The sequence below is a fragment of the Glycine soja genome, chromosome 18 (genome assembly GCF_004193775.1).
Source record: "Glycine soja cultivar W05 chromosome 18, ASM419377v2, whole genome shotgun sequence".
In the NCBI taxonomy this organism is placed as follows: Eukaryota; Viridiplantae; Streptophyta; class Magnoliopsida; order Fabales; family Fabaceae; genus Glycine; species Glycine soja.
In genome coordinates this window covers 19,197,043-19,210,777 of record NC_041019.1, presented here as the reverse complement: position 1 = coordinate 19,210,777, position 13,735 = coordinate 19,197,043, and the positions used below count along the sequence as shown (strand labels likewise).

Here is a 13,735-nt window from a genome sequence, read left to right as displayed (position 1 = left end):
AGTGGCATGTTGCCTATGGTGGAAGACACAATCTAGCAAGTTGAGGAATGAAAGGTCAGGGATCAGTAATGAAAGTCTTGGGGGTATGGTGATGAAGTAAATGAAGGGCCAGGGGGTACCCTTTGTTGGGGACTTCATCTGACCAAGCTTGATAACCCCGACAATTGCTTAACATTTCATTGATTGGTGCGAGAATACACTTGAGTTATATATAGAATTGTAGATGTCTTGATTTAGATCTTCTTAGTTTATCTGTGGAAGATTTGCCATAGGTTGAGGCGTATGTACTCCCAGACACTTCCAGTCAAGGAGTATGGATTCATATTGCGCCTACACGATTAAGATTTTATAACTAGATAAATACTATGTTCCCTTGAAGAGTCTAGTAAATTGTATGATTGACGATAGTCATTTTACCATCAACATATAGATAAGTTTGAAATCAAATCCTCCCTCCTATATCATGCCCAATGATCAAGCTCTAGCGTTGTTGCTAATATAACGAAGATAGCAAAGACTAGCAAGGATATACAGGACATGAAGATTAGCTTTTATATTGTGAGTTAGCGTAGACTTGTGTATAGCTTTGACTAGGTTATTTTACTGTACAGGTTGAGATAGCTATGATTTATTTCCCTTGTATCTTCAAATTTTGTTTTACATACTGAATTTATAATAAAGAAGATCATGGTTCTTTATATATATAATTGCTCACAAATGTTTCTTTGCTTCCAAATCTCATATTTTATACACCTCGAAACAACACGAAAAAATTTGCACTCATTTTCATAATAATTAAAATCAATAAATAAATTATTATGAGTTATGTCGATATAACAAGGTGTTACACCAAACATAGCCTAAGATAAATAACTTCACGATAGTTAATCCATAGGCTCGATGATACACCAAGTAAAGAAATGAAAATTAATTTTCTTTTTCGTTAGATTATACAATATAAATTAGTTTAATATTGTTTAAAAGAATAAGATTTATTCTATTATTAACATGGAAGAGAATTGTATTTATAACTAAAATTTGAATTCAATTTAAATAGTTACAAATTAAAATGTATAAACATAAATTTATATAATTAATGACACAACATTAATTAGGAAGTATGAATTTGAAGATAAAAGGATTTATTCATGATTAGCACATAATATGGACTTCATCTAAATGTATTATGTTTTTTTTTGTAATTTGTTGAAATTGAAGACATGTACTAGGAAGTTTATAATAACTCACATATTTTGTATGAATTATGTTTAATATGATAATATAAATTGTATTCCTTGAATCTTTGTTTTCCTTTTTGGTCTGAGATACTATAAACTATGTGTATATTAAGAAGAGAAAAGAAAATTTTCAAATAAATATCAATTTATTTTGAAGGTTTCTAAATGTAATGTAAAGGATCACACAAAAATGTCATTTTGAAAAATTTTATACAATAGAATAGGGAAAACAACTAGTTTCCATCCACCAAAAGTTGTTGGCTCAAGAGATTCAATTCTTGGATTCCTTAATGAAGGTCTAGTTAGAAAAAAAAAACTTAGTTTCCATCCCTTTCCCTTATTTTTCTCACGACTCCTTCCCGTCCTTTCTTTTCCCAATTCCTAAAGTATACACCCTATGGAGCACAAATAGGGAAAATGGAGTGGAAGAAACTAGAACACTTCAACCACAACCAAGTTCCTAGTCACTGTTCGACCAAAAAAGAAAGGACTGAAAAGAAGAAAAACTCGTGCTCTTTATTTTTCACAGCCTCACAAGTCACAAGTTATTAAATGCTTGATTTTTAGAGAGCATATTTCTCACAAATTACTATTAATTGCTAGCAAATATGATAACCTTTTTAAAAGTCTCCTAAGTATTTTTTTTCCATGCCATAGATTTAATGGGGATGGTAATTGACTAAAAAATAGATCTTGGTTGTTGGGTCCTTGCATTAATGCTCATAGATTAATAGATATACTATTGTTCCTATAGAAAATCAGAATCGTAGTCAATTGCTGATGATGATAGACATTAATAGTAACAACGACGGTTACACCATACAAGAGAAAAGATTAATTTAGGAGCAATATATTTATGATGAAGACTGAAGAGAGCAAATGAAAGGGACCTCCCAACCCCCCCAATTGCATTTTCAAGATGTATAAACAAGTAAAACGTAAAATAGATGAAAATGGAGAATGAGGGTGCAGTTTCCATTTCCTTGTCAAAGTAAAGCACCCCACCACCACCACTTCCCAACCAAAAGACAAGCAAGCAGTGTCTACTTTTCTTTTCCCAGCTTTCTCTTTTCCTTAAAGTACATCTCTTTCGTATCCTTGTGTTATTGAGTATTCTTCTAATATAACTTCACTTGCTCCATGCGTACTCCACACAGGATTCTCTTACTATGAAAATATTTTTATATGGTAAAGGCTCCCTCAAATGCATGCCAATTACTATTCCAATGTGATTCACTTCATGGTTCTTCTTGGAGAAATCCTCATGTATCTCAAAGGGTGTCAACATGGAGTTAGTCATCTCCATCCAATAGAGCATCTTTTTTAGCATTCCAATTGAGCATTTGGTTTGTTAGCATCTACCACTTCAACTCTTAACACACAAAATTTTTAAAAACGACTGCAATTTCAGCCACAACGTTAAGGTTTTTAGACTCTCCCCGACCACATTGACTTCAATATCAACCATCACGGAAAAATCACGACCACAACTACAATTTAAAACCTTGAACAAAACAATACAAGATAGAGTCACCATGCCATTTGGTTTGGTCTCAGCTTGGAACAAGCGTCGAAGAAGCAAGTCTCAAGATCATTCAGACCCTTGTATTTTCTTCCTCCTTTTCTTGCTTTTCATGTTGTAAGCTTGTACTTATACTGAGTGAAATCTCCTTGTAACATAACTAGTAACAAATTATACATTCACCCTCTTTATACAGGGATTTATAAACCTGCAGAGTTTTGGCAGCTTGAAGATCAAACACCACAACCTACAAAAAGGAGGCATAGATCATCTGTTTTCACACTCAGGGAGATGGAACAGGCAACATTTTCATTCAGTGATGATAATCTGCTTGGAAAAGGAGGATTTGGCAGGGTCTACAGGGGCACTTTGAAGTCAGGAGAGGTAATGTGTTTTGGATATAACTTATTTATAACCCAAAAGAAGTCATCATATATAATTTTTAAAAAAATTGTGTAACATAAAAGTTGTAGCTTCCATAAACAAATGATGCTTCTTATATTTACTTGCAATAAAATCACTGAATCAAAATAGCACACAGATTGAGTCATATCAGAGTACTATATGACTCCATATTTGTGATTTAGCCACAAATACATACATACTAATGCATTTACTTCTGAAGGTTGTAGCAATCAAGAAGATGGAGCTGCCTGCAATTAAAGCAGCAGAGGGGGAGCGCGAATTCCGAGTGGAGGTTGACTTATTAAGCAGACTTGACCACCCAAATCTTGTTTCTTTGATAGGATACTGTGCTGATGGGAAGAATAGGTTCCTAGTATACGAATATATGCATAATGGTAACCTGCAAGATCATCTGAATGGCAAGTCATGTACTCAAAATCCACATTATGTGAAAATCTTCTTACATCCATCTTCTATTAATCAATGTGTAATTTTAGGAATTGGAGAAAGAAAGATGGATTGGCCTTTAAGACTTAAAGTGGCACTGGGAGCAGCAAAAGGACTTGCTTATCTTCATTCAAGTTCTTGTCTTGGAATTCCTATTGTTCATAGAGATTTCAAATCCACCAATGTTCTTCTAGATGCCAAATTTGAAGCAAAGGTATGTATAAACTACCAGCAATGACTTATAACATGTTTTTACATATACCGCAATATATAAGTACTGAGTCAAAATTAACAATGCTTATGTAGATATCTGATTTTGGGCTTGCCAAACTAATGCCAGAAGGACAGGAGACACATGTTACTGCAAGAGTACTTGGCACCTTTGGCTATTTTGACCCTGAGTATACATCGGTATGAATCCATGCCACAAGGATCAATTCCTTTTTTGCAATTACATGCATTTTATGTGTGATGTTTTCTATTCATAAGTGATACAGCCATGCCGCACCTGCTAGTAGTTGTTGTATTAATTATGAGGACACTCTCGATCTCTTTTTCTAACACTCATTTTATGATATTGAAAATTATCAATTTTGGTGGGTCTCACCTCTTATTTAATGATTCCCTTACCTGATTTAGAATTGAGACTCACCAAATTTGGTGATCTTAAATAAATTTCAACCTATCATAAAGAGAATGTCACTGGAATTCCTCGTTAACTGTTAGTTTAGTACACTCCTGAAGGTACATTACCCACTCAAACTAAGCCAGCAAATTCAGGACAAACTGATACAGAAATTGGCTTGAAAAAATGTTTGGTTCTCTTTAGAAACATAAGATGAAATTCTTTATCCATTGCAGAATAATTTTTTTTTGTAATTGGTTAGCAGTGAATGATTCTGTGAATATTTTTGTTTATACAACAGATTGGGGTTAGAATCACTGAAAGGCTCAGTATCTGGTTTAGATGGCTTTAAAACCAAGTTGTTTCTTACTCTCTTGTATATTTTCTGTTTTGTTTTCCCATGCAACCAAAGTAGCAAACATGATACACCACTTAAACCTTTTAGATAGGCAAATAAACATGAGTTTTCTTGCCTAGAGGGCTTTCATAGGAGGAGCTGTAAAGAGTTAAACCATTTCCAGGGCGTTCCCTACTAGCTTAATTTTCAGGTCAAGTGATTCTGACAACTTATACCATAGTTTTAATTTCTTTTTCTTTTTTACGTCCTCTGCTGTTTCTTGTCTCTTGTAGAGCCAAGCTTGAACCGAAGTCACACATGACACGACTAGAATAGAGACAAATGTTCCAACTCATAAGAAGCACTTTGTTTCACAAATCACAACCATTTAAAAAGTAAACCAGAACAAATAGATTTTGCCATAATTGGATACGGCTTGGAAGGGACCACTGATCAAATTCTAAAGGGGATAGATAGATAGATAGCTAGTGGTACATACAATTGAATATTGCCACCAAAATTGGTTTAATTATCTATCTACCAAACTTGCCATCTCGGTACGCATAGAAACGATACCTTTGACCTTTCCATAACATAAACAAAAACGGGTACAACATTAATAACACCAAAAAATATCACACCCCACTAGTAGGGGTGGAAATGAGTCAAACCAAACTTTAGTAGGCTTGAGTTCGACTTGAATTGAATATGCAAGGCTTGAGCTTGACTCATTATCTGTCATAAGTTTTTTTTTAAGACTCAGCTCGGTTTACATAAAAGGTCTGGCTTGACCTACGAACCTATTTAAAAGTCTCCTTAAAGACGTCTTTGACCAATTAATTGTTTTAAGATCTAGTGAAATACTAACTAAAAGAAGAAACTTATCAAATTTCGTATAAGTAATATACAAATCCAAAAATAATTGATAAACAAAATCATATTGAATTCAAGTTGTTAAAATAAAAAAAGTACATCAAAAGAAAATAAAAAAAAAGTATAGTATTAAAAAATATATGGATTAGAGATGATTTATACTAATATAGCCAAATAAAAATATTTAAATTGTCTGAAGATGTCTTTACAAAACATTCTTTTATTTGGAAGTATTAATTTGGTTGCATTATCCTTTTAACTTGAGTTTTTTTATAAAAAAAAAATTTCCACATGCAAGTGAACTCTCTAAGCACTTTATGTCATTTCATCTTGTCATTTATAATGCCATAAAAATGGTATAAATAATAGTTATTATTATTATTATTATTATTATTATTATTTAAACAAGTCGGCTTGTCAAGCTTAACAGGTTTTTTGTATAGTTTGACTTTGATCTTTTTATCTAAAAAAACTTTTTAAAAAGCTTGAACTTGATCTTTATAGTAAATAAGCAAAACTTACAGGAACTAGTGAAATACTAACTATGCGTACTTTTTCAATTTGTGTCTTTGTAAAATATTTTACTTATTTTTAATTTATATAAGTTTTTTTTTTTTAATTTTAGTCTCTATAAACCAAAACTTACAGGAACTATACAAAAATATTATAATATTAAACACACTAAAATTGAAAAAAAATACAAACTTATAAGGACTAAAAATAAATAAAAAATTTATCATGATCAAAATTGAAAAAATATTAATTTACAGGGTCTAAAATTTATATGGACCAAAAATTAAAAAAAAAATGTTAACTTATAAGTCCAATAACATATTTAAACCTTAAAAATAATAAGAAAATAAAATAAAATATGTGAAATTATATACTAAAATACAGTCCTTTATATTTTCAGTTTGATTTTTTATCTTTTAAGAAGTTAAATTTAAATTTAATCTTTCATGACTTGTCTTTAAAGTGAATCAAAATAATCATTCTGAACCAATGATCATTATCAATTTTTGAGATACCATTTAAACTCTTTTTTTTACTGGCAAGAGATAGAACAAATTTCACTTAAAAGTGTATTTTTAACCACAAATATATGTTAGCTAGCTGTTTTCAGATGGCAATCTAAATTCATAGGTAACATTATAACAAAGTCCATAAAAACAAAGAAAATTTTCCTTATTTTTAATATAGATTTTTTTAAGTTGATACGTAAGTGATCATTTTCTGACATAGTTAACAATAATATGTTTTTGCTGTCAACAACAGACTGGAAAACTTACTCTACAAAGTGATGTTTATGCTTTTGGAGTTGTTCTTCTGGAGCTTTTGACAGGACGTCGAGCTGTAGATCTGAACCAGGGCCCAAATGATCAAAACCTTGTACTACAGGTACGTGGTAAATTAAATGTGTGCTTGTGTATTGGATAATTAACGATCGTTAGGGATATCAAGGCATTATAGATGTTGAAGTTGCCATAGTTATTTTCTTTTTTCAATAGAAAAACGTGGGATTGGGAATTGTGGGAATGGTGTTAAACGGATGGAGATCGAGGATAGTAGCAGACCCACAATTCCCATTCAAGGTGTTAATGGAGGAACTGGACTTCGTTTTCTCAACTCTTGTTGTGGGCTCCATTCTCAATTTCATCCTCATGTATCTCTTGGCACCAACCTCCTGTTCTTCTTGTTCCACACTATCCTGGATCCTTGCCACGTGTCACTTGATCATAAAAATAGTAGTTAGAAGTGTGTGTTTAAATTAACTGCAATATATGCATACATACATATATATATATATATATATATATATTATTCCAAAATAAATCATAAATTAAATCAATTATATGAAATACCTTTAGGTTTGAATAGTGTGATTTAAAAATAATTTTAAGATAATTTATTTTGGATTATAAAAGAATCACTTTTCTATAATAAAATTGCAAGAAATAATATTATTTATAACAGTTGATTAATTATTTAAGATAAAACGATAAAAAAAAAGTTAGAAATAAGCTCACTAATAACTTGCCCTTTTCAAATTTCCGTATCTTCGAAATGCTATTTTCTTTGTAAAAAACTTAATCAAAGATACAAACCAATTTTCTACTAATACCAAAAAGATTGAACAATTTCTTAAGTATGTGATCATGAATTTGATTTCTGACTCATACATAAAAAAAAATATATGTTAAGAAATGTTGATCCCTTAAATAGATCATAGTGATCAGTATCTCAGGCGATGATTAGTCTTTAGCTTTTGGTCCAAGATACCTTGATTTACACTAAAACAAATTACATTTCTTTTGGTTCACAATCTAAATGCTTATTAAATTCATAATATTTAAACATTTTTAAATTTATGGTTGACATTCAATTGTATAGGTGAGACACTTACTGAATGACCAAAAGAAGCTCCGTAAGGTGATAGATCCAGAGATGACTCGAAATTCTTACACCATGGAGTCTATATTCATGTTTGTCAATCTGGCGTCACGGTGTGTTCGTAGTGAGAGTAATGAGAGACCTTCAATGGTAGATTGTGTCAAAGAAATCCAAACGATTTTGTACACAAATTCAAAGGGTTTGGGAATGGTTATGCATAGCTTGAGATTGGTCTAATCAAATGAAATCCCAAGTGTAGATTCAACGATTATGATAGTTTTCCAACCACTTAATTATTCTATTAATTATTTGTAAGTTCTCCAATCCATGTAAAGACCCCAAATTTGGATAGCGTGACCATCAAGTATTTGGCATTAAACGAAAATAAATATGAGAAACAGATACTTATCATTACTCAACTGGAATGTTAGAATCCTTAAGAGTTAAGACTTCAAATGTTTTTTCAATTTAATTTTTAAGTGGCCTGATTGTGTGATTGGGTTCGATTCTGTATGAAAGATTGAAAATTATTAAAGAAGGAACTTTAATTTTATTATTCTTATATTGTAAGATAAATCTGGAATGATACACAAGGAAAACGTGAGTAATGAATGAGATACACTATTATTGAACTTTAAGATCATAGAATAATTAGACCAGTAAATATTCAAATTGAGCATTGACAAAAATTAACTTATGATACATTAGTCTTTAATAATATAGAAGATTTTGCTGTAAAAAAAATAGTATACAAGTTTCACATTAGTCTTCAGAAATTATAAATACAAATTAATAGTCTTTTTCAATGAGACACGTTAGTAAGTTATAATTTTGACTTTCCTATAATTTTAATCCATAATTTTGGACCCTTCGTCATTAATCACCTCCAATCCATGAAAAAGATTTGGCAGAGCTGACATTCTTTTGTTCAGGGAGACAACAATATAACATTGTTAAGTTGTAAAAGGTGCAAGAATTGAGGTTAAATTGCACTTCACAATAAATTTTTATAACAGTGATATCTTTTTTTTTTTTTAAACTGTACGTATAATAACTTGAAGATAGTGAATTAAATAAAGGCATGTAAAGAATACATAATAGTTGGATTTTGTTCAATTTTAGATCCAAAGTTAAGATTTTTTTCATTTTTTTTTCTTTTCTCTTGTTTACCTCTTTTTGTAAATTAAATAGGCACCGATCTAAACATGTAAATTAATTTAAATGGCATATTCATATCAAACAGCGGAAACAAAATATTATGAGCATACCTCCAGCCATTGCAGATCGAATGCGAAGCAGCGCATACACGAAACTGAAGACAGTTTTGCTCTTTCAGACCCTTGCTCATTCTGAATAGATGGTGTATTTTCTGAATAGAGAAATGAGTTTGATGATACAAAACTGAGAGCACCTCGTCCTATTTATAGAGTCTGTCCATCATAGAGCTCAACTAATTTGTTATCAAAACATGAGATAGAAGTTATCAGTACGTGAGATAGAGGATGAGATATATTATGTTTCTTGTTACAGTTGATGTTAAGTTAAATGGACCAAGTGGAAGAATGTTGGAATGACCTACGTTTAGGGTCACATTCCACGTTCTATTTTTATTTTATTCTCATTACATTATTTTGAAAAAAAAAAATTATTTCTGAATCTGATCCATTTTCTTTCCATATTCAACCCATATCTTTGCAACATATTTGTTACTGAAAGTGGTTGCAAATATGTTGCAAAGATATGGGTTGAATGTGGAAGGAAAATGAACCAGATTCAGAAATAACAAAATTTTCCAAAATAATGTAATAGGAATAAAATAAAAATAGAACGTGGGATGTGATCCTGAACGTGGGTCATTCCAACATTCTCCCACTTGGTCCATTTAACTCAACATCAACCGTAACAAGAAACATAATATATGAGTCATGGCGATAGGTCCTCTGATGATGAGTAATATCTTCCATGTACCACAATATATCAAGTCTCTCAACACTAGCTCTCAACTTAATGAATAAACCATATGTTTATTCAATATCTAAACCGAATGATTTTTCTCGAAATAAATAAATATGTGCACAAAACCATATGAGAAAACATCTAACTGAATAAGAGTTTCATTGAAAATAACAAATGTACGTACAATGAAATTACATCATGGAACCAAGTCTCATTCGTACTACATGATCCTTAAAATTCTTTGGTGGCATGCCTTTAGTTAAAGGATAGGCAATCATCAACTCAATGTTGACGTGTTCAATGACCACTTTCCTTTCTTTAACACGTTCTCTTATGGCTAAGTACTTGATGTCGATGTGTTTATTTCGACTTCCACTTTTGTTGTTTTTAGCCATTAACATTGTAGCAAAGTTGTCAAAATACAACTTTAATGGCCTAGAAATAGAGTCCACAACTCTAAGGCCAGACATGAAACTCTTCAACCATACACCATGCGAGGTAGCCTCAAAACAGAAAACGAACTCAGCCTCCATAGTGGAAGTAGCAGTTAAGGTTTGCTTGGCACTTCTCCAAGATACAGCTCCACCGGCTAACATAAAAATATAACCAGATGTCGATCTTCGTGAATCAACGCAACCAGCAAAGTCTGAGTTGGAGTAGCCAATCACTTCCAGACAATCAGTTTGTCTATACATGAGCATGTAATCCTTTGTTCCTTAAAGATATCTCATCACTTTCTTTGCAGCTTTCTAGTGGTCAATACCTAGATTACTTTGATATCTTCCCAAGACTCCAACAGCGAATGCAATATCAGGTCTAGTGCAAACCTGAGCATACATAAGGCTTCCAACTGCTGAAGCATATGGAATATTTTTCATGTGTTCCCGCTCAAAATCATTTTTTGGGGCACTGACTCAAAGCGAGTTTGTCACCCTTCACAATGGGAGCTACACTTGGTGAACAATCTTTCATGTTAAATCTCTCTAAAACTTTGTTGATATAGGTTTCTTGAGATAAGCCTAAAATGCCTCGAGATCTTTCTCTATAGATCTTTATGCCTATGACATAAGATGCCTCTCCCATATCCTTCATATCAAAGTTCTTTGAGAGAAATTGTTTCACCTCATATAGTATACCATTATCATTAGTCGCAAGCAGAATATCATCTATGTCTAATACAAGGAAACAAATCTTACTCTCACTGACCTTCTGGTATATACAATGATCCATGACATTCTCTTCAAAGCTAAATGAAGAAATGACCTCATGAAATTTTAAATACCACTGGCGGGAGGCTTGTTTCAATCCATGGATGGACTTATTAAGCTTGCAGACTAAGTGCTCACTAACACTAGATAAGAATCCCTCAGGTTGTTTCATGTAAACCTCTTCTTCTAGATCATCATTCAGGAACGCCGTTTTCACATCAATTTGATGCAACTCAAGATCAAAATGAGCTACTAATGAAAAAATTACTCGAAGAGATTCTTTCTTAGATACAGGGGAAAAGGTCTCTCTGTAATCGATTCCTTCTCTTTGAGTGAATCCCTTAGCAACAAGTCTTGCCTTATGTCTCTCAATGTTGCCTTCTGAGTCTTTCTTTGTTTTGAAGACCCATCTACATCCGATGGCTTTTACACCAACAGGCAACTCAACGAGATCCCAAACTTGGTTAGATGCCATAGAATTCATCTCATCCCTCATAGCATTATACCACAAATTTGATTCCTTAGAACTCATGGCTTATGAAAACGTCTTAGGATCATTTTCGGCTCCAATGTTGTAGTCTGATTCTTGTAGGTACACTACATAATCACTAGGAATTGCTGTCTTTTTTACTCTAGTAGATCTTCTTAATGTTGCTTGGTCATCCTACTGAGGAACTTGTTCAACTGGTTCTTCACCAGTTTGTTCAATATCATCATGTTGTTCCTCACAAACAACTTGATCTACATGATCACTTTCAACAGCTTGTGAAGCTTCAATCACTGGTTGTCTAACACCCATTTTAACTTGACGGGTGGGAATGACTACCAACCTATTACTTGTCCCAGAAGGTTCAGCTTCATAGTGACCCCTTTCAGAAGAAATGTTCTGAAATTGACCACTCTCACTGATCAAGTCATTTTCAAGAAACTTTGCATTCCTTGATTCCACAATCCTAGTGTTGTGGGATGGACAATAAAACCTATACCCTTTAGACCTTTCAGCATATCCAATGAAATACCCAGTAATAGTCCTAGGGTCTAGTTTCTTCTCTTGTGAATTATAAATTCTTACTTCAGATGGACATCCCCAAACGCGTATATGTCACAAACTTGGTTTCCAACCCTTGAATAACTCAAAAGGTGTCTTTGAGACAACCTTGGTTGGAACTCGGTTTAATATATATACAATCATCTTAAGTGCATCAATCCACAAAAATTGAGGAAGCTTTACATTACTCCTCATGTTTCTCACCATGTCTAATAAGGTTCGATTTCTTCATTCTTCCACACCATTCTGATCCAGAGAACCAGACATAGTGTATTGGGCAACAATCCCATGTTCTTGAAGAAATTTCACAAATGAACCTAGTGTTTGTCCATCCTCTATGTATCTACCATAGTACTCCCCACCTCTATCTGATCTCACGATCTTAATTTGTTTTCCACATTGTTTCTCAACTTCAGCCTTAAAAACTTTAAAGGCATCTAAAGCTTCATTATTAGAATGAAGTAAATAGAGATACATATATCGTGAATAATCATCTATAAAGGTTATGAAGTATTTCGGACTATTTGCACCCATGTCTGGACAACATATGTTTGTATGTATGATTTCTGATAAATTAGAACTCCTCTTTGCACCCTTTTTAGACTTGTTAGTTTGTTTACCCTTAATGCAATCTACACAAGTCTCAAAATCAGCGAAATCCAAAGTACTAAGTACTCCTTCATTTACTAATCGCTTGATTCTCTCAATAGAGATATGTCCTAATCTCCAGTGTCACAACATAGAGGATTCTTCATTCACAATATATTTTTTTAACCCAACAGAAACGTGCATAGAATTATAAGCAGCGTCGCTTTTCAATTCAATCGAATAAAGACCATCAACCAATTGACCACAACCAATAATTTCATATTTATTTAGTAAATTAAAACCAAAGTCTGTAAAATTAAAATAAAATCTCAAAGGTGCAAGTTTAGAAACAGAAATTAAGTTTTTACAAAAACTAGGAACATAAAAAACTTTCTCCAAATGTAATTTAAAGCCACTACTTAAAACTAAGACGCATGTTCCAATGGCCTCTACATGCGAGCTCATCCTACTCCCTGAGTAGATGCACTGCTCACTTCCCATTGGTTTCCTTAGGCTTTCCATACCCCGCAAGGTATTAGAAACATGGATTGTAGAACCAGAGTCAATCCACCATGTATTATGATTCACATTAATCATATTAGATTCATAACAACGAAAGTAAATGGTGTACCTTTCTTCTCAAACCAACTTTTAAATTTGGGCAGTCCTTCTTTATGTGTTCTTTCTTTTTACAGAAGAAACACTTTGACTCCTTTTTAATTGTTGGTTGAGTCGGAATCCTTCCTTTATTGGTGTCTACAGACTTCTTCCTATCCTTTCCAAAAGTAGAAGTAGTCAAATTTACCTTCTCACCCTCTTCCATTATCAATTTCTCCTCTTCTTGAACACACATGGTCATCAGTTTATTAATAGACCATTTATTCTTATGTGTGTTGTAGGAGATTTTAAAGGGTGTATACTGTTGAGGTAGGGTGCACAAAATGAAATGTACCAGGAAGGATTCAGACATGGTAATTTCCAGGGTTTTAAATTGAGCCACTATGTCCCTTAAGCGCATGATATGTTCACGCACACCTCTCGTTCCAGTAAGCTTAATGGAAGAGAATTGCATAATGAGTGTGTTAGCAAGCGACTTC

General features: G+C 32.8%; 1 protein-coding gene across 5 annotated transcripts; it reads left to right on the top strand.

Annotated features, from left to right (window-relative positions):
* The first annotated feature begins 2,170 nt into the window (after nucleotides 1–2,170).
* LOC114395573 (probable serine/threonine-protein kinase PBL28) lies at nucleotides 2,171–8,257 on the top strand. 5 transcript variants are annotated; one of them, XM_028357392.1, is made up of 8 exons: nucleotides 2,183–2,843; nucleotides 2,957–3,144; nucleotides 3,386–3,584; nucleotides 3,663–3,826; nucleotides 3,919–4,023; nucleotides 6,723–6,845; nucleotides 6,956–7,110; nucleotides 7,839–7,976. In XM_028357392.1, exons 1-8 carry the CDS (start codon nucleotides 2,774–2,776, stop codon nucleotides 7,840–7,842), a joined length of 1,008 nt encoding a protein of 335 aa, XP_028213193.1. In that variant the 5' UTR covers nucleotides 2,183–2,773; the 3' UTR covers nucleotides 7,843–7,976. The 5 variants fall into 5 exon arrangements, with proteins under 5 accessions (XP_028213191.1, XP_028213190.1, XP_028213193.1 ...); XM_028357390.1 differs by lacking the exon at nucleotides 7,839–7,976 and having other exon boundaries at nucleotides 2,171–2,843; nucleotides 3,386–3,560; nucleotides 6,956–7,229; XM_028357389.1 differs by lacking the exon at nucleotides 7,839–7,976 and having other exon boundaries at nucleotides 2,180–2,843; nucleotides 6,956–7,229.
* Nucleotides 8,258–13,735: the final 5,478 nt, after the last annotated feature.

Coding starts and splice junctions, on each gene's coding strand:
- LOC114395573 (XM_028357389.1), top strand. CDS start 2,774: ATGCCATTTGGTTTGGTCTCAGCTTGGAACAAGCGTCGAAGAAGCAAG. Junction 3,145..3,385: donor GCACTTTGAAGTCAGGAGAG/GTAATGTGTTTT, acceptor TTACTTCTGAAG/GTTGTAGCAATCAAGAAGAT. Junction 3,585..3,662: donor CCTGCAAGATCATCTGAATG/GCAAGTCATGTA, acceptor GTGTAATTTTAG/GAATTGGAGAAAGAAAGATG.